General features: G+C 43.8%; 2 protein-coding genes across 5 annotated transcripts; one reads left to right on the top strand and one right to left on the bottom strand.

The window, feature by feature from the left end:
- Positions 1 to 2,088: 2,088 nt before the first annotated feature.
- best1 (bestrophin 1) lies at positions 2,089 to 9,001 on the bottom strand. Its single transcript, XM_052061883.1, has 10 exons — positions 8,647 to 9,001; positions 8,287 to 8,548; positions 7,640 to 7,734; positions 6,326 to 6,559; positions 5,313 to 5,467; positions 5,153 to 5,230; positions 4,860 to 5,012; positions 4,707 to 4,787; positions 3,805 to 3,956; positions 2,089 to 3,237 (listed from the first exon to the last, which is right to left on the bottom strand). Exons 2-10 carry the CDS (start codon positions 8,436 to 8,438, stop codon positions 2,190 to 2,192), a joined length of 2,148 nt encoding a protein of 715 aa, XP_051917843.1. The 5' UTR covers positions 8,439 to 8,548; positions 8,647 to 9,001; the 3' UTR covers positions 2,089 to 2,189.
- A 99-nt stretch (positions 9,002 to 9,100) lies between these two features.
- Positions 9,101 to 19,160, top strand: rab3il1 (RAB3A interacting protein (rabin3)-like 1). 4 transcript variants are annotated; one of them, XM_052061905.1, is made up of 12 exons: positions 9,101 to 9,229; positions 9,470 to 9,726; positions 13,018 to 13,201; positions 13,300 to 13,395; positions 13,490 to 13,567; positions 15,043 to 15,255; positions 15,575 to 15,703; positions 15,788 to 15,900; positions 16,716 to 16,739; positions 17,071 to 17,170; positions 17,257 to 17,323; positions 17,412 to 19,160. In XM_052061905.1, the coding sequence occupies exons 2-12, from the start codon at positions 9,548 to 9,550 to the stop codon at positions 17,495 to 17,497; spliced, it is 1,269 nt and encodes a 422-aa protein (XP_051917865.1). In that variant the 5' UTR covers positions 9,101 to 9,229; positions 9,470 to 9,547; the 3' UTR covers positions 17,498 to 19,160. The 4 variants fall into 4 exon arrangements, with proteins under 4 accessions (XP_051917865.1, XP_051917866.1, XP_051917868.1 ...); XM_052061906.1 differs by lacking the exon at positions 16,716 to 16,739; XM_052061908.1 differs by lacking the exons at positions 9,101 to 9,229; positions 9,470 to 9,726 and adding an exon at positions 10,898 to 11,221.
- The last annotated feature ends 837 nt before the right edge of the window (positions 19,161 to 19,997 follow it).

Raw genomic sequence — 19,997 nt, 5'->3', positions numbered from 1 at the left:
GCGAAGTGGTCAATGTGGTTCAGAGCAAGCCAAGGTATTGTTTTTTTTCTCTCTTTCATATCATGGCAGTACAAAAAGAATGCCGTTCTTGGTTTTCAGGGTGTTCCATTGTGGTGCCTCTCATGTCCAAGCAATCTATTTACGCTTTATTTTCCATTCCATATGTTTTTATGCATTGTTTACTTCTGACTGTAGCTTATTCGTGCTACTTTTAAAATCTGTTTGATATTTGGAGTGGTTTTCTTTTAAATTGGCAGACTCTTTTGGCAGTGCATTGTACGTATCCTCAAAATAAACAGACATCAATCACTGTAGCTTACTGAGTGAAATGAAATGCTCATCAAATCTTGAACGGTGCTATATAAATCAAAACTATTAAATGTTGCTCTTACTGTATGAAAATACAGCAATTACATAAATTATGTATATTTAGATTAGGACGGAACATTTTACTGGACATTTAGAGGAAAAGTTTCGTTACAATACTCGTAGAACAGGGGTGCCCATTAGGTAGATCCCGATCTACCGGTAGATCTAAGACAGGTCCCAAGTAGATCCGAGGAGTGTCGAGAAGAAAAACAAAAACAACCATTTGTGTGTCTTTGTACATGTTAGTAATATATTTTTTGTGTTAATATACACTGCACACTAATCAGTCTCATTTTCACAAAAAAAAATTTAAAAACTAAAATAAAGCAGGTAAATCTTAAATTTGTGTGTGTGTGTGCGTGCGCGCGCCGGTAAGGGTAGATCCCGTGAGGTTAGTTGATCAAAAAGTAGATCTTCGATCCAAAAAGTTTGGGCACCCCTGTCGTAGAAAGTGACGTTGGAATTCATCTAAACCAGGGGTGCCCATTAGGCAGATCCTGATCTACCGGTAGATCTCAGACAGGGCCCGAGTACATCCGAGGAGTGTCAAGAAGGAAAAAAAAAACATTTGTGTGTCTTGGTACATGTTAGTAATGTATTTTTTGTCTCAATATACACTGCACCCTAATCATCTTATCAGTCTCATTTTCACAAAAAAATAAAATAAAGCAGGTAAATCTTGAATTTACGGTGGCGCCTGATTACGTCACCGGAAGTTGCTAGCGCTCAGTAGTTTGCAATTGCAGCTTGGGATAAGAGCTTTTGCGCTCTATCTTTTATCGTCATGATTCTCATTCAGAGTTTGCTTCGTGTACAATTCAGCGAGGGCATGAGCAAAGAATAAGAATCTAGGAGGGCCCAGGGAAGCACTTTAAAACTGTACGTGTGAGCTACGATAGTTAACAGGCTGCAAAAGTGTGTTGCACGTTTCAGGCTGTTTCTCATCATGACGTGTGCGCGTGCGCAAGCGCGCGCCGGTAAGGATAGAACCCGGGAGGTTAGTTGATCGAAAAGTAGATCTTCGATCCAAAAAGTTTGGGCACCCCTGTACTAGAGCATCAGTCAAACACCATCATGACATGTGTCATTATTAAAACAAACTACAAACAAAAAACTACATTGCATTTAATGTTTTAATTGAAAACAACAAAAACAGGGCCATTCAAGGTGATGCAAAAAGGCATATGAGCAACAATCTTAAAGCCCGGAAGTTTTAAATAATCCACATTTGGTCTTAGTGTTTCTTTCTTCACCATATGTTAACACTGAAATCTTTTAAGGTGCTTTGTGCCTCACAAGTGGGTTAATTGTTCTGGAAGCACTCACCAGGAAGTTGAGATTACTTGTTATTCATTCATTCATCTTCCGAGCCGCTTGATCCTCACTAGGGTCACGGGGGGTGCTGGAGCCTATCCCAGCTGTCTTCGGGCAGTAGGCGGGGGACACCCTGAATCGGTTGCCAGCCAATCGCAGGGCACACAGAGACGAACAACCATTCGCACTCACACTCATACCTAGGGACAATTTAGAGTGTTCAATCAGCCTGCCATGCATGTTTTTGGAATGTGGGAGGAAACCGGAGCACCCGGAGAATACCCACGCAGGCCCGGGGAGAACATGCAAACTCCACACAGGGAGGCCGGAGCTGGAATCGAACCCGGTACCTCTGCACTGTGAAGCCTACGTGCTAACCACTGGACTACCGGGCCGCCCAGATTACTTGTTATATTTGTTGTTTATACACCTCCAGTTGAAATAACACTCGTACACAAAAAAAAAGTTCTGTGTAGATTGGCACGTGACATACAAACGTCATTTTCCTAGTCCTGCTTCCTGCTTGTAGTTGCTTTGTTCCCGCTGCCATCTACGAGCACGCTCAGCAGGTCCCCTTCAGCTAATGAAATTCCGGAATCATTGGGGGAATTTTGCGGATGGGCTTCTTGCTGCAAAGGTGTCGAGCTGGGAGCGGTCAGTGTATTGAGCCCGCCGTTGCTCGCCTTAACATTGGCAGGGAAGTCACTATAGCTGCTGAGATTGCTGGTGTTGAGAAGATTTCCTGTTGTGCCAGCGCCATTGGTGCCTGTCACATGAATGCTGCTCGAGCTACTGTTGGGATTATTTGGATTTGCTGGTCCATGACGAGAGGGAGGAGTGAACGAGAATACCCTTTCCCCCCCGCTTCCTGTCGTTCTAGCGCTTAGGGGTCCTGCCTGACTGTCGGCGGACGGCAAGGTGTCCAGCGTCAGGCACGGAGGTGGAGGCCGGCGGGACAGCAGGCCGTGCCCACGCCTGAGTTTCGATATGGGACAAAGCTCGGGCGGAGGGTCGGGGAAGGAGAAGGCCTGGGCGGCGGGCGCGTCGCCGTCCTCGCTCAGCCAGGGGAATGCCGATGATGGTGGCGGGATGTGATTGGGAGTGTCGGGGGGCAGAAGCTGTGAGCCAACTGTCGGAGGAGCAAGAGAGCTGCAGCTGCGATCCCATTCGTTCTGAGGCCGCCGCGCAGGCCGAGGTCGGGCCACCGCCGGGGGAATGCAGTGGATGGGCGTCTGGGGGCAGCTGTAGAAGCCTGCTCTCTCATACAAGGGCAGGCCAGAGAATGCGTAATCCTGATCTCGCTCTGCGTTTGAGGGCTGGCGAGCTTGGTTTGTGACCGATGGAACTTCGGGATGTAAATAGAGGGGGAAGCGACTCAGAGGGGCTCCGGGACGACGGCGCAGCAGAGAGACACGGGAAGAGCGAGGGAAGCTGGGAGATTGGACACCCAGGAAGCGACCCAGACCTCCCAACAGTGGGGTGGAGTAGTTGGCTTCCTCATTTTCTTTAATCTGCTCCAAGTTAGACTGAAACTCCATCTCCTCTTTAGGAACACTGTCGAGTATCACAATGTCACCATAATTATGAAGCCGTTTTCAGAACAACTCCAGATCCATACATAGTCACCGCGCCTTGAGGTACAAGTTTAATTCGTTCCGTGACCGTGTCTGAAATCGTCTTTGTCTACAGAAATTCATAGAAATACTTTCAAGCACCCGTCCCACCACAAAAGCAAAAATGTTTATTAAATCAGAGTAATATAATTAAATAGAGTGTAAAGAATGAAACGGTTTGCGTATCATGATTCATGCTGCAAACTGATTCATTATGCTGCTTTTCCCATAGGGAGGCTGTATTTAAACTGGGTTTGAATGTCACATGACCAAACTCAAAAAACAGGTGAGCCATTGTAATGTGAGGCCTTGGGTATTTTCACGTCAATTTCAGTCGGGGCTTTGCTACATTAAATGTCAGCCTCCTTGGATGGCTGAAAACTGGTCAAGTACTCTTCTTTATCCTTACACCACCAAATGCAGTATGAATCGTATTTAGACTGGTGGGGGCTCGTAGAACATAATATTGGAAAGAACATTTTTGACTTGACTTCCATATAACGCATACCTGATATCCAGAGCAGAACCCATGAATGACGGTTTGCAGTGATCGGCGCTGGCAGTCGTGTAGGGAGGGCGAGGCTCGGACTCATTCCAGTACATGTCCTTCTCAACCAGAGGGAAGCTGTCGTACATCTCATCCACAGACAACAAAGAAACCTGAAACACAGTGAAACATGGCAAGTGATAAGCATCCTCTGTTTCTACTTCAGGTGTGCCTCCGGCAGCCCATTTTGAGGTACTGATGGGGAAACGGAGCAATATTGTCAAGTTTGATAAATATCTGCTGTTCCTATTTTTGCGTCTCGTCTTGTATTTGCCGAAACAATCCCTCTGGTTAAGTTTAATGCAAGGCGCCATGATAGGAACGGATGTTACATCAAAGCGACTGCACCCAAATGTATCCAGCGTCAGGTATTTATTCATTTGAACAAAAAGGATGGAAGCTGACGCATGTCATCAAGAGGCTGTGACACAGTCATTAAAACTGGCATCCGCCAGTGATGATTAACGGCCCTTCCATCGGTATCTGGGAAATGGCGAGACAGACCAAGTTAATGCCACGTTTACATGAGAGACAGCCGGACCAAAAACGGGGCCAGGCTTTCAAAACCGGGCTTTCAACGCCGTTATGTCACGGCTCTGCTTCTTGCAGGCACCTATGGCTGCATGCATTAGCTGCCATGGCGTCTCAACAAATACTTTCTGCGAGCTATTACACGCTTGAATACAACCAGTGTAACCAAAATGCCTTTGGTTATAGTTTTCTTGATAAATCTAATCTATTTTTCCTTCTGACCATTACAGCTCAGTGGTTCCTAGTTAAGGTATATATTACTTTACACTGGACCAATCCCTACGTGAAAACGCAGTTATTTGCCCAGCACATCACATGGATAGAATCAAAACCTGTAAATTGCGATCGACGAGCCAGTTGGTCTCAAAGTCGTCATCGTCTTCGCCAAAAGGATTGATAAGTTGCTCAGCCACCTGAAAGCAGGACCGAATCAGATGCGCACCACTCATCATACAGACTGGATGACGTAATGTGTAGCATCAGACCTTCAGCCACCCAACATAGAAGAAAAATTGCAGCAGCGTGAAGACGGGGAGATAGAAGTCCAGGTCATGACCGGGGTAGCCTTGGGCCGGATCCAGGAACTGTCGGCCAATGAGACAAGCCAGGAAGAAGCTGTAGACAGCCACTGTCGCTACCTAAAGCACCATACACCAGTCAAGTAGTAGGCACAGAATGTGATCAAGCTTCGAGGGTCTGCGAATTGAGCTTTGTAATGTCAAATGTGACACCGGTTGTGTCTGACACCTTATACTGCGGATGCAAACAGAAACAGAACCTGAGTATATACGAGAGGCAGGCTGATCCAGTCATATCCGTACAGCTTCATGCACTTTGCACGTAAACTGTTCAACTCCTAAATAGGGAAGAACAAAAAAATATGGCTGAGGAATATTTTCAAAGCTGTTGGTGCCCGCTCTCTGGACAAACGCACATACAGTGAGAATGGCAGTGAGAGCCACGTCGTTGTTGATGCGACCCTCAGTCCGGGCCCGTAAAGCCAGACTGACAAACCACATGCAGGGAACCCAGAACTTGTTATGAGGGGACGGCAAGTCTTCCAGATGCCTCAGTTCCTCGGATGTCATCAGACCTGATGGGCACCAAAAATACACGAAGACAGAAAATGACAAAACACTAAGTTTCGATCAAACGAAATATAAAAAGAATACACCTGTGACCTGAGCAAACATCCTCATTTAATCCCGTTATCAGTTCCAGATCTCACAAAACCACAAAGATAACACGCTGAGTGTCAACCATAATGGGGTTAGCTGGAAACTAGTCCTTGGTGTACACCAGCTCTCCCTTAAAACTAATTGAAATTGGAACAACTTTAAAAAATCAAGTATCGACATTTATGGCAACAATGTTGGTTGGCAACACAACGGCAGCAAGTAGTTTTTTTTCTGCCAAAATAATTCACTGCATTGTTTTTACTTGTACATTTACATTCGGGGACAATAAAAGGGATCATTAGCTCTCTAAACTCTTATTTCTTTGTTGTGAAATGCGTAAAAGCCACACTTCAGAACAGCAAAACTTAAAATATTTTGTTGAATTGCCCAATTTAAAATTGTATCAGTGTTTTGTTTGTTTTTGCCTTGAAATTTTTACTTGCTCCAACGTATTACTTTTACTGCGCAGTTGCTTAAAGCAGAACACCTCCACATACAATACGTGCTAATTGTTAGCCTGTCTATGGCGTTTTGCTATGTGTGTAAGCAAGAGGTCACTAGACTTTGCCAAGGCAAAGCTATGTGCTTATTTTAAATACAGAACACATATTTATCTTTGTTTCAAGTTTAGTTTGACAATAAACCTCAAGTGGGAATGGCAATAAATAGCTTTGAAACGTAATAATCTTCAGGACTACTTTACATTATCAGTACAAAAGGGGTGTATTTCCATCACGACACACAGTGTTCAGTGCATCCATTTGACAGCATACCTGCCTGCACCAGGTGTTCCATGGTGGGAAATCTCTTGTAGACGGCCGTGCTGACAGAACGGTAGATGAGCACACCGGAGAGGTTGGCGTACCGCATCAGAGTGCGACGGCTCAATCTGGCGGCCTCGTCTGTTCCCCGCACGTGACCTGCCACTAGTGATGCCAGGCGGTCGGGCCAGGGGACATTTTCAAACTGACCCCACCAGCGGGATACCACCAAGGTCACATAGAAACCTGCAAAGCAATGTTAAAGTTTGGGATTCTTCACTTTAAGGGTGCCTCAAGCTCAATATACTGTAATATGTAGTACAGAAGCATACTTGCTGGCTTCAATGCTGGGAGTGAACTCCGAAATTATTTGATTCATACATACAAACCTTAATAATAAGCTTTAATAATTAGTTTTCAGTTCACATATACAGTGATCCCTCGCTATTTTGCGGTTCGTTTATCGCGGCTTCAGTGCATCGCGGATTTTTTCAAACATATTCATAAAAAAACATACGTACATGGAGTACAGTACTGTATATGTTGCTCTATGTGACTCGCTGTTCTTTTGCTGACTTTCGGAGCTTCTCGCGGACCGTTTTCGGACTTAAAAAATAAAAATTACATGTTTACTCGTCGCCACTTCGCGAATTTTCGTTTATCGCGGGTGGTTTTGGTCCCCCATTGACCGCGATAAACGAAGGATTACTATACTCAAAATGGCGACTGTATTTTAGCTTCATGAGGGAACTCTCTCCCCGTCCTCCATTGCTCACGTGACATAATATGGACACGTGCGTGGTCAACGCGTTGAAAATATGACACGGTGCATCCCTCAGGTGGCAATGTGAAGTTAAAGTCTCCCACAATGCCTCTCTATATTTACGTAAGCTGTAAGTACGAGCGTTCCCGTTTCTTACCTGTTCCATAATGTACAGTTATTTATCAGCGCCTTTAAGAGTCCTAAGGTGTTTGGAGAAAAGTGTTTTGTTAAATGAAAGTGTGCGTGAGCGTGTGTGTGTGTGTGGGGGGGGGGGGGGGGGGGTTCAATTGTTTCTCACTGATGCTACCGGAAGGTGGTTAATTGCAACTGCTTTCGGTGGTTGAAAGGTTTTACTTTTTGAAATGCAGATGCCACCTTCAAGAATACGTCAATATATGCGACAAAGTAATGTGTTGTGATATTTAAAGAATAATTGTAGTCTGGAAGGATATTGGCAAAAGTAAAGTATCAGTGAAAAACGTGCAGGTTTTAGAATAATGTGTCACTGCCATCACTGGATTTAATGCAAAAGGTCATATTAAAAATAAATCGTTTGGACTCACCGAGAACAAAAGACACAGGGATGAGCTCTGCGTAGCGGTCACAGTACATGGAGAGCTTCTCAAAGAGTCTCTTCTGCTCAACATTTAAAACAAACCTAGTGTGGAAAAGATCATATCAGTGAACATATTTTCAAATCTTCTCATGAAGCAAAACAAAAGTTCGTGATCGTTTAAATATACAGCGGAGCTTTGAGATGTGAGTACACCTGCTCTATAGTTTAGCAAGCAAAAATCACGAAAAAAGATTGTGTAGGATTGCATGACATTGTAGGACTGCACGTAAAGAAATGCCCAGAGTGGGATTTAAAATCACCATTAAATGCTATAATTTATAAATTCAGAGAATGATGAAATATTATATTGAATCCCTTTCAGATATGAAAATGCACGAATGCAGGTGTCACCAACATGGCAAGCTACACCCCATGGACCACATGAGTAGTCTGTGGGTCTCTTTTAAAAATAGCTCACTTGTGATGGGACATTTGCAAAACGTGAACATTGATAGAGATTTAGAGTTAGAAAATGTTACCCCCAACCTCAACCCAGTTCCCAAGAAGTAGCTCTCAAAAAAGCTGTTGAGGCCAGCACTAATGTATACAAATGATTATGCCATTTTTACAGAAGAAAGCCCCTTTTAGTGGTACCTATAAACAATGCTGAAGAAGTAGTAGAGTAAGGTGAAGATGATGAGCTCCCTGTAGAGGAGCTTATAGATGCTGCCCCTCCAGCGCAGGAGCAGGTGGAAGAAAGTGCCGAGGCCTGCATCTGCCACCCTGCGGGAGTAGGTCACTGTCATTGCCGCTGCCGCTTCTTCTTAAAAGCCGACTTCCTCCTTTCACATTGGCCTGACATGAAGGACGCCTCTGTTGCCTTGTCAGATCGCAGAATCAGGAATCTGCTGTCAACCTGAATCCATACGGTGAGGGTTTGAAATAAAAATTGAATACTGGTTTGGTCTCGTGAAACCAAATCTGAACAAAAGGTCAACTTGGCTGCATACTCACCACTGGAAATGCAAACGTTTGGCCGTGACTGCAAGTGACGAGGAGGCATACGGTCGGGCTCCGTCGAGCGAGAATGTTGGAGAAAGAGAAGCAGGACCAGAAAAAGGAGAGCGTAGAGCTTCTACACCTCCGGTCACTTGATGTCTTAAGCTGTTTTGAGCAACAAAGCTGCATTGTGAGCTCCCACAGGCTCTGTTAATCTCGACAAATCACACACAGCCGCACAACTGGTCGCTTCGATACATGTATCAATTTATGAAAGCTATTTAGAAACCTTGGTTGCTCTCCAACTGAAAATCCGTCTTTTATAAGTTCATGTTTCCATGGAAATGGTTTCGTTATTATCATGAAAAAGCGGGAGCATGTTGAGACCTCTGACGGAAGAAATGTGCACAGTTGGGAGTAGTTGCGAGCCAGGAGGTGTTCTGTGTTAGCGATTATTAACCCTTGCTGCCTAACCAGAGAAGCCGCAGCAAGGGCGAAGTGCGGACAGAGTTCAATCGTCTAAAGTCCTTGGTCACACTGATCTATCACATTTTGAATTACACTTCAAACAACTGGACACTTTTTTCCGTCTACTTTGGTGAGTGTGACTTACTTTGATGACGTTCTTAACATTTCATACCGCAGAAACCTCAGTTAGCGGAGAACAATCCCTTTGCTCCACCGTTGAACACTTTGAACACTATTATTGTGCGCCGCCTTGAGGTGTGGTTGCACTTTTGAAAACATTTAAAGGTCATTTATATACAGTATATACAATTATGTAGCGGATAGCATTTTTGTATGAAGCATTGTGCACTTCCTTCCTTTCTTTTCCAAGGGCCACCCCCACCAGCTCGGGATTGCTCATACGGCTTCCACAAGTGTAATCACAAGTGAACCAAATTGACAAAGTAACATGGATGCTTTCGAGGGAATTCACAGTGTTCGGATTTCATCCTCTCCGCCACCCATGATCTCTTCCGGTCGGGCCTACGAAGTCCTGAAGTCAGGCAGGTCGGGAATAGCGGTGTATTCCTCTGCGGTGTTCTTTGGGACGCCATCCGAAGCTGAGGAGAAGGGCTGCGTGGTAGGAAGGTACGCCACCCCTAATCTTGATCATCATCATGCTGAACAAGTTGTTTTCTGCTATCTGGTAGCGATCCTAGTGGATGTATGTCATTCACATGGACAATGAGATTACAACTACCCATACTCTTTTGACAGCACGTTTGTTTCTTGAACATATAAACAGGCAACAGACATTTGGTAGGAAGTAAAAGGGAAGTACAAAAAAAATTCAAAAGAAGAAAAAAAAGGAATTTTGCACAGTTTATGTGTTCAAATGAGGTAAGATAAGAAGTAAGTAGGAAGAAGTAAAAAAACTTCAAGACCTTGTCTTTGTTCTTTTTGTGTTTCAACTTGTTTCATGTTAATAAATAATAGCTCAATCATGTAGAGTAGACTGTATCCCATAAACAAAAAGAAACAGAAAAAAGTCAACATAGAGACCTACTCAAATATCCAACTGCACTTACGCTTAATGCGTACTGTACATATGGTGACAACATACAGAGGGGTCAGGTGTTATGGAAGCACACTCTAGCACATTTATCACTACACTATCATACTCCTAATCAATATTCTGTTACATTGCACTGAATCTAATATGTTAAAAATTATAACATTTAAGCAATTTACCAACTTCAGGCTGATTGCCATTTCTGACTAAAATTTGCTGTTGACCAGTGTAAGTGAGAATTGGAATCCTCCATGAAATTGCTTTTGAATACAGAGAGAGAGAACAGAATCTTAATTGTCAAAGTTAGACACGAGTTTGACAATTAAGATTCGGTATTAGACATGAGTTATTGCAGTAAATACCTCACATCATGTCGTCGAACGTGAGCAGGCCTAAGAGCAATTTGAATGGATGATCAGAAGATGCTCTAATCTTCTGCCGTTGTTGCCAGTGACGGTACTGTATCCCAATCTGATTTAATACAACTTTCATTAAGAACACGCAAGCTTTTATGCCCGTGGTCTTGTAACAAATGAATATAATAATAGATAACGTGAAAAAAGGAGGGAGGAATTAAAATAAATAATTCGCTCCGGTTGCCAGTGAGACGTTTCGGTCACGTGGACACATACCAGAACGCCAGCGACGAGAGTGGGTGCGCTGTCACGTGACTTGGAAACCAAGCAGAAAGTAAACACAGATCGCGTGTCCGACGCCCGCTTCACAAATTACGAATAAACTCAAAGGTCGGGGGGATGGTGTGAGTTACAAGTGGGAAAAGTGCAAAATAATCACCCCTATATCTCCAAACGTGGTCAGTGTTGTGTGTTGCCTGCTGCACCCCTCCTTGCTTGATGACGTCGGCGTCCGCATTCCTTAACGTCGTGTGTTCGGCACTGATTTTAAACTGCCGGAGTTCGTCAAATTTCGATACAACTTTGTCACAACGCAGCGAACCGGAGGACACAGGCGGCGGACAAACTGAATTGGCGGCTGGGTTTTCTCTTTTCTCTTCTGGACGCTGACGGGGTAAACGTGTCACTTTTTCTTGGAGGGGAAAACACCAAAATTGTAAGTCGTCTAGCTAGCTAAAATTTTGACTGCTCGGAAGCGCGAGACTGGCGGTCGCTTCAACGTCATCATGTTGGGAATATTTAAATAGTCAGAAATTGATTTGTTGTTTAGAATTGCTCCTTTCATGACAGTTGTTCGCGTTTATAACCATTCCATGCTCCTAAAGTTGAAGTTACGTTGTTTTTACTGTTTATCACAACCAGATGTTTGAAGTCACGTGAGTTCACTTTACGCTGACACCACTCAAACTGTTGTTCTTGTACAAGTATTCATTCAACTTCTGGTGACTAATTAACTTACTGAAATCGACTTTAGTACAACCTTAATGAATTTCCCTATCGGCATGTGCGTAAAATTTCAAAGATTCACATTAGAGCAGCATAGATCTTGTAAAGACGATGCCAGTCAAATGATATTTTTGTTCTGAGATATGTTTGCGAATCTTTAAAACTAGTGAAAAAGCACACGTTTCTGGCCATCGTTTTAATGCAAAGACAATACGGGCTGAGACAAAATAATGGTGGTCAGATGATGTGTGGTTTATTTTGGCACTCAAGCATACACAGATAAAAACCAATTGAGAAAATCGAGAATGAACAAACACTCCATAAGATGTTAAAATAAAAAGGAAGGAGTAAATATGTCGCAGTTAAGTGGCATTTGTCATTTGTTAAATTCATGAAATTACAGAAGGAAGCGATGGAAAATATAAGCCATCATCGCTGGTCAGAGTAATATCACAACATCTAAAAAAATATCTGTGGCTTTAACAATTTATGCCACTTTTGGTGGAAATAAATAAGTATATCCAATACGCAAGTATAAGGAGTAGGAAGTACAGATGTTTTCAAGAATAAAAGTGAAAAGTCGTCAGAAAAATAAATACCGGTACTCAACGTATGGAGGCCAGAAAAATCAGTACAGTAACAAAGTACTTGTCCATGCTGAACAATCCTCTTTGAGATTGAACAACAGTTTCAACACAGAAGCATTTGGCCACGGCAATGAACTGAGAGAACAACAGTTCCCTAGCCAGAAGAAAATGACTTATCATTGAGACGAATGGCTCCAATTTTCTCTTGAGCATAAAGATTGGATTCTGTTATAATAGGAAAAGGTCACATGGTCTGATGAGTTCCGGGCGATGGATTCATTTGGCTTGGAGGTTGACGTGATTCAGCTGTTTTGTACAACTCGTACATGCCCTAATAAGATATGAGCTTGGTTCAGTTGGCCACATTTAACAATGGTGCTGCACAAAGTGGATGTCAGCTGATGACTTGAATGAGATGGAGTTGAGTATGTCACAATCCAGGGCCTCAAGCCAACAGTGTTGTTACCCCACATTCAGAACAATGTGAAAATGGACAAAAATAAATCTGATGACATGGCATAATTGAAACAATGGTGTTCAAATGTGGAGCAAAATTAACAACAGCACCACATGTGACTTTTTCTTCTTGCTTAGTTTTGGAGCTGCCATTTTTTTAAATGAAAAAGTGATAAAGTACCAGTGAGGCCAACAAAGAAAAAAAAACAGCTGTCCTTGTGGCATATTCCTAGACAACGCAGACTACTTACTGTTGTGGCTTTAGTTGTGGTGGTAGTAAATAAAACTGAGTTAACTGAGTATTTTTTTACGCTTCAAAGAATTTGAATTCATCTCCAAAATTAACACTTCAGCCCTCCTTTGAATGTTTGCTTGTGTACAAAGACAATGGGAAACTGTAGTGACAGGGAATCTGAGTTGGTAGAAAATGAACACGATCTGTTATGTTTATGATCCCGTATAGGTTGGTAGACCTGGATCCCGAGCCAGAGCCCGGATTGGAGGGAATAGGCCAGGCTGGGCCCACAATGGAAATAGACCAGGGCGTCCATTCCCGCCTGCGCAGCTCCTCGTTGCAAATACGAGAGAAAGAAATTCGTGAAAAGGGCTCGGAGATCCTCAGTGAACAGTTAGACGCTGCAAAAAAGGTGCTGACATGACTTTTAGCACACACGCACAAGCACTCTCAGTGCAGTGAAAAAGGCGAAGTGCCACAAGTGAACTCCTTTCTCCTTGTGCTTTTCAGGAACTAAAACTAAAAGACAAGGAATGCGAGCGTCTGTCGCAGGTCAGGAATCAGCTGGAACAAGAACTGGAGGAGCTCACTGCCAGTCTCTTCGAGGTCAGCATCTCAAAGTTCCGCTCCTTCAAATTAATTGTACGCAAAAAATAATTGTATGTGTGAAACAGCCGAATTGTTTCCATATTGACAACAGGAAGCTCACAGGATGGTGCGCGAGGCCAACGTCAAACAAGCAGGAGCGGAGAAACAACTGAAGGAGGCTCAGGGGAAGGTGTGTGATGTACTCGAACTCAACTTACAGTCGTCTGGGAAGCGCAACGACAGTCTAAATGAGGGGTGGGCAAGCCTTTATGATCAAGAGACACTTTAGATTTTTTTCAATTTTTGTGGCAATCATGAGAAAAGATGGCCGTTCTTGGAGTGAATGACGAAGGCCTTGTAAAAAAAGGCCACCGATGTTCAACTTGAGCAAAACGGTAGGTCGCCGTTAATCACAGTGCAATGTTTTTTAGGTGTGTATCCGTATACAGTAATTGTATATCCCTTTCGTAGTCATTTTTGTGTTTTACGCATCATTTTTTGGGGGAATAGGTTTCGAGTTTTTTTTTTTTGGTGTCACAAACACAAAAAAAATATTAGCATTGAAGCAAATTACAGAATACCTTTTTTTGCCGAGAAAATTGTGTTTTTGGTGAAACCAGCCTATATCCGACTGCAAGTGGGTCTTCAAAGAGAGACAAAATGTGCTAAAACATCAGGAACTCTGCTTTGAAAATGGCTGGCAGTGAATAAGGTGTAGTTTATCCATCCATCCATTTTCTGAACCGCTTCTCCTCACGTGGGTCGCCAGTGTGCTGGACCCTATCCCAGCTGTCTTCGGGCAATAGGTGGGGTTGAATATGAACTGGTTGGCAGCCAATCGCAGGGCACACACCCAGAGAAAACCCACACTGGCTGCAAACTCCACACAGGAAGGCTAGAACCCGGATTCGCACTCAGTATCAGGCGGATGTGCAACCCAGTCGGCCAACGCGCCACCCTGTTGATAGTTTATTTTGCTCATATTTTTATTTAGGGCGAATCATAAAAACAACGACATTAGTGCAACCAGGACCTTTTGATCATGTATGAATGATCAGTGGGGCGGATTACAGAATGGTGCGGGCCGCATGGTTGAATGAACTAAGGTCGGTGCTGTCGGACCGTCTGCGGCTGGATGGATGGATGGCTTGAGCTGACGACGAGAAGAAAGGAGCGTCAGCGCAGAGCGCCGATGTGGAACTGGGAGTTGCGGCTTGGAATTGAAGCGGATTTACTTGAGACAGAAGAGGGCCAACCTCTTTTTCGTTCATGGATGCTACAACTTCTTGTTGCTTTCAAGCTTAGATTGTAGCAGACGCGTGCACATTGCAGCATGAAAGCTTTGATCCACTGGTGAGAAGGACACTTTGATTCGCTCCTTTTTCATCTATAACTGCTTCAGACAACAAAGTGTATGCAGGAAAGTGGTTGAGATTGTCTGGGTCTAATGTGTTTTCTTGTATTATTATGTCATTTTATGTTAACTTTTCTTTTGATGCACCCCCAGCGGCTCCTCTTGTTGTATGTTGTGAGAGGGAAGAAATTTCATCTGTGCTCTGTGTACAGCACATTTGACAATAAAGTTGTACTTGATACTTGATACCTTCATTCAGAACGCCTTGGAAAAGCCCATTTTCACATCTGCCTTTGGTGTCCGCCTGCCAGATTGACGTCCTTCAAGCAGAAGTGACAGCGCTCAAATCCCTGGTGTTAACCTCGACGCCGTCCGCTCCGAACCGGCAGCTGCATCCCCAGCTGAAGCTCCCAGTCGGGGGGCACACTCGCAACAAGAGCCTGAGCAGTGGTTCACTGTGTCCTCCTGGGAAACCAGAATCGCCGTCACTTCCTGTTCAGCCGGTCATCAAAGAGGACAGAGAGGTAAAGAATGTTTTGAGATCTTTTTTCCCCCTCAAGTCTTAGTTTTTCTTCTCTTGAGCTTGTTTTCTTTCTTGTCACTTTTCTTTTTCTCTCAGCCTGCTGTTGCTGCTCTCCTCTAATTCACTGTCTGCTTTCTGGCCAGTCTTTCAGTATTATGGCCGAAGCAGGGAAAGGGGCTTGGGCCTGACGGTGAACAGGTAACTGGCTCCCCTCCGTCAAGCTCGGCCTCTTGGTTACGTTGACTTCCAGACTGACGCCAACGCCCTTTCACTGTGTCTTTGCCGACAAGATGAAGTGAGGGTCTGTCTTGTCTCCGCAGATGGACTCAGTTCTTTACGCAGAGTTCCTCATGTGGAAGGAGCATCCGAGTCTCGAGCGTTCATCCGCCCTCATGAATCGCATCTACAGAGAAGACATCGCCCCCTGCCTCTCGTTTACACGATCCGAAGTCCGAATCAATCGGTTGTATAATACTTCTTTTTTTTTTTTGATTGCGGAGGTCTAATTAGTGCGGCTGCTTGTGTGTCCACAGCTGGCCCAGCTGGTGCAGAGCGCCGTCGAAAACAACTCTTTGACTATCGAGCCCGTGGCTATGTCAGCGTTACCAATGGTTAAAGCCTCAGCCATGGAATGTGGAGGACCGAAGTGAGTTGCTTTGTGTGCGCCACGACAGCCACACCTCTTCTCTTTCACCAGTCGCGGCTCAACTTGGGCAAGCCGATACAAAATCTAAAGTGAAACCTCTGAGGACAAAGGCATCATGGGATGCTGGGCTAATTTGTTTTGACTTTGAAATCATTTTAAGCTTATTGTCACTGCACAGGAGTGGCGGAATTCACTTAACCGCCCTGTCCAAGAGACAAAACAAAAAAAGACAACGCCCACAGCAGACAGAAAAGAGATGTCTCGTGAGTTGTGGTTTTATTGCCCCCCCTTTGTATTTTAGGTGGATAAAAAAAGAAAACATAAGGGAGGAAGGATGCGCCAATAGAGAGGGGCTCAGTATGGGATTGTGGGAATAAAAAAACAACCCTCGCAACAGCCGCATAATGAAAAACATGACGACTAAACTCAAAGACTTGCTCATGTGGGGCGTTTGCATTGAAGTTGGACCCCGGCACATCATTGGAGTTTATCATTAACACTGTGATAAAGTCATAACTAGAGCAAATCTCAACCTCATTTTATTCCACGATTGCATGAACTAGTTCATTGGGTAACCTTTGTCATCTCCAAATATATGTTGGGACCGAAGTTTCATCTCTTCATGTTTCTTAACCGTTGAGGAAATGTACTATCCAATAAGATAGATTGCAATAATTCCAACTATGCATCTTTTAGCATTTGACTTCACAGGTTCCACTTGTCGAAATTCAAATTCTTAAAAAAGTCTGACGAGGGAATTCAATCAGTGGGCACTTTTCCAATCACTATCTCACTTCCACATCTTATGTTTCCAGTTACTTTAGGGCAGCAGTGGAGACGTAAGTCCACTCAGAAAGCATGTCGCTCTTTTACTCATCCGCATTTACTGCAGCATGAGATGACTCCTGTGCTGACGGCATGGAGAGGCCAATAAAAGCACCGGATGCATGCGTCTGACCTCTTGCTGTCAATTAACTCATTGCTCTTTGCTCGACTAACCCAGCCTCTGATTGTGCACTTTTTGTTATTTTTGGCTTCATTCTTAGCTGGAATGCGCCTTTTTTACCCCTGAAAGTGCACAATCGATGTTCGTTGTCTGCCGGAAAGACTCGACAGCATGTTTCTGTTATTGAAGCTGCACTTTTTTGAAACAATGCAATTTCCTGGCAGAAAATGCGCGCTCAGCGGCGTGTCGCGACTGTGCAGACATCGGATTAAACTCGGCGACAAGGGGAACTACTACTACATTTCCCCCTCCAGCCGAGCACGGGTAAGTGTAGTTTGGTGTCTCTTTGTGCTTTTGTCATCGTCTGCTGCCGTTTCGATGATTCCAATGGCCTCGTTTTACCTTCCCAGATCACAGCCGTATGTAACTTTTTTACGTATATCCGCTACATCCAGCAAGGTCTGGTCAGGCATCGTGGTAAGTTGATTCACAAGTGACGTTTTTATGCATTCTTGTCTTTGGCCAAACGTAATATGAGATTGTTGTCGTTTTGCCCCGTGTCCAGCGGAGCAGATGTTCTGGGAGGTGATGCGTCTCCGAAAGGAAATGAGTGTGGCCAAGCTGGGTTTTTACCTCACAGAGGAGAGTTAGAAGACCTGGTCGACCAGCGTGACGCATGAGGACCAGGACACGTCAGGCTTACAAAGCGGTAACTTATAAGAGGTCAACCAAGAAAACGGTTGTACTACCACAAGAAGACAATGAAAGGCAAAGTCGATTTTAAGATACCGTATTTTACGGCTCATAAGGCGCATATTTTTGTGACGCTTTGTATGTTAGTTTATTGTAATTGTTCCGTATGTTTAGTTGATCGATTTAGTGCTCTTATGCTAGGCTAAAATCAGACATGAGACACTGGGTAGCGCCGCGTGTCTCGCTCGGGTTTGTTTGTCATGCAACGACATGGGGGTTGCTTCGAGCAGAGGTGCGATCCTCTGACAGACAAAAAAAAAAAAAAAGTTCATCATCACATTGTGTTATTTATTTATCTCCTGTTAAATGATATCTTGGTTGACAGTTCAACAGCTGTAAACAAATCAATGCACTGACCATTATACAACCTTTTTTTAAAAATTCTGTCCTGGCAGCTACAGGAAGCTGGCTGGCCAATCTCAAAAGCTCAGCTTACATTAGGCCTCGCGGCGTAGTAGGACTACATGTCCCATGATTCTAAGACACAAAAGCAGAAAGTAGTTCGAGTTCCGGTGTGATGAAAACAAACGCCTGCGAGCGATTCAATGTTGGTGAAAGTGAGAACACGATCATAAATGTGAAAGTGAGCAGCAGGAAGGAATTTAACTTTACGGTTTACCTCTCGGTCCCACATATCACATGGTGACATTGGAAATGCGCAGCCAGAAACGCGCAGTTGACCGCTTCATTAGGACGACCTTTGACCCGATTCTTAGACGCAGAAGCAGGAAGTAGTCCTAGTTCCAGTATGACAACGTCATGTACTGTAGATGCCAACTCGCGATTAGATCTGGATGGGAATGACATTGTGAACGCAATGGGAGGAAATTTACATGAAAGTTGAACTGAAAAGCTGACATCCGTCCAAACGTAGGGCACATTACATTGTAAGGCGCGCTGGCGATTTTTGAGAAAATGAAAAGGATTTTAAGTGCGCCTTATGGTCCGAAAAATACAATACTCGTGATATTTCCATGCCTAGTTTTTAATCTTGCTGATGTAGACACCACAATATTGTTAGTCCATACAAATGTATTTTAGTTCAGGCATTTGCGCTTGAAGACATTGAGGAGTAAAACATAGAGCAGAATGTTATTACAAAACAAAATTAGCATACATACATTTAGGTGTCAGTTTTACAAACAGCATTCATTGCCTTTTAGGTCCAATCACAACAACAGTTGAGCCATAACCGAGTTCCGAAATGAGATGCGCTGCCCTGCAGAGCTCAGCTCTACAAACTTTAGTGAAGTTTTGCACGTCCAAAATCAACGTCATATATACTGCATGAGCTATTCACAACAATGTATAAATGTCATCCATAAGCCATGGTATGTAATTTGCATTGGCTGTTTTACCTCATAGTATATATGTATTATTGTAGTTATTTTATTGTATTTTTTTTTAACATTCCAACGGTATTATGAAGGTAAGAATGAAGAAACGCGTAGGTGCGATAAGTGTAATCACCACTTCTAGGCCTCTAAAAGGCTTAGATTTGACGTCTTCAATGTCAGTGTACTGATACCTGCCAACACTCCATTAAAGTCTGACAATGCCACACTTGTCCCATTTGTCATTTCCCTAAAATGCGTTTCTTCAGATGGTAACACCGAGATTATCTGTACCGGTAGTTGAAAGTTCGGGAATGGAGTCTGGATTGTGGTCACCGCCATGAACGACGGGTTTACAGCGACATAAAAACCACAGTTGGGACACACCCGTAGTTGCTCTACAGGTATGTAAGCGGGAATTCAACATGAGAGCTCACGACGGGGGCTTTCTTTCGGAGCAGAAATTCCTCTATGCCCGTGGTTTCCGGCTTGAAATACCTTTTTGTAAGCTCGCTGCTTTGCCGAGGTGGCCTCACAATAGGGTTTGCGGGAGACCTTCATAAATCATTTGTTAATAATTGAGTACATTGGCAGCGCTTGGTGACACAATGGCACAAGGACAAAACACAAGCTCACTCTTTTATACTTGTCCACGATTAATCAGTAGTCTGCACATTTTCATCACAATGAAAGCTTATGTCAATTTGCATTTTTCTTTTCTTTAATTGAAGTGGTTGCTTAACTTTCTCTTTGACAACTTCCCACACAGACGGACTCTTTGTTTGGCAAACACCTGAAACAAAAACATCAAGATCTTAAAATAGGTTACTTTTTTTTTTTAAATCACGCATTGAACATTCCCTAAGAATGAAACAAATGAATGAAAAGTAACATCTTAGCATGTCTGTGGTGACTTGCCTTCGATAATAGCAAAGGATCATCAGCATTCCGGCAACACCCCCGAGCACAGCAGCGGCGGCCGTCACGACCAATGCGGCGGATGAAGAGGAGACCTCTGCATCGACACACACACAAAGAGTAACAGTCACAAGAGAAACAAAACG

This window comes from Hippocampus zosterae, chromosome 3, assembly GCF_025434085.1.
Source record: "Hippocampus zosterae strain Florida chromosome 3, ASM2543408v3, whole genome shotgun sequence".
Classification (NCBI taxonomy): Eukaryota; Metazoa; Chordata; class Actinopteri; order Syngnathiformes; family Syngnathidae; genus Hippocampus; species Hippocampus zosterae.
The sequence above is the reverse complement of the archived record's forward strand: the minus strand, read 5'-3'. Positions and strand labels throughout refer to the sequence as shown.

Bases quoted from the DNA above. Each gene is read 5' to 3' on its own strand.
- best1 (XM_052061883.1), bottom strand. From the start codon at position 8,438: ATGACAGTGACCTACTCCCGCAGGGTGGCAGATGCAGGCCTCGGCACT. The intron at 5,231-5,312 runs GTATGTGCGTTT...TTCCCTATTTAG, and splicing joins CTCTCACTGCCATTCTCACT to GAGTTGAACAGTTTACGTGC. The intron at 3,238-3,804 runs GTATGCGTTATA...GATACTCGACAG, and splicing joins GGTTCTGCTCTGGATATCAG to TGTTCCTAAAGAGGAGATGG.
- rab3il1 (XM_052061905.1), top strand. From the start codon at position 9,548: ATGGATGCTTTCGAGGGAATTCACAGTGTTCGGATTTCATCCTCTCCG. The intron at 15,256-15,574 runs GTAAAGAATGTT...TTGTCTCCGCAG, and splicing joins TCATCAAAGAGGACAGAGAG to ATGGACTCAGTTCTTTACGC. The intron at 15,901-16,715 runs GTGAGTTGCTTT...TTATGTTTCCAG, and splicing joins ATGGAATGTGGAGGACCGAA to TTACTTTAGGGCAGCAGTGG.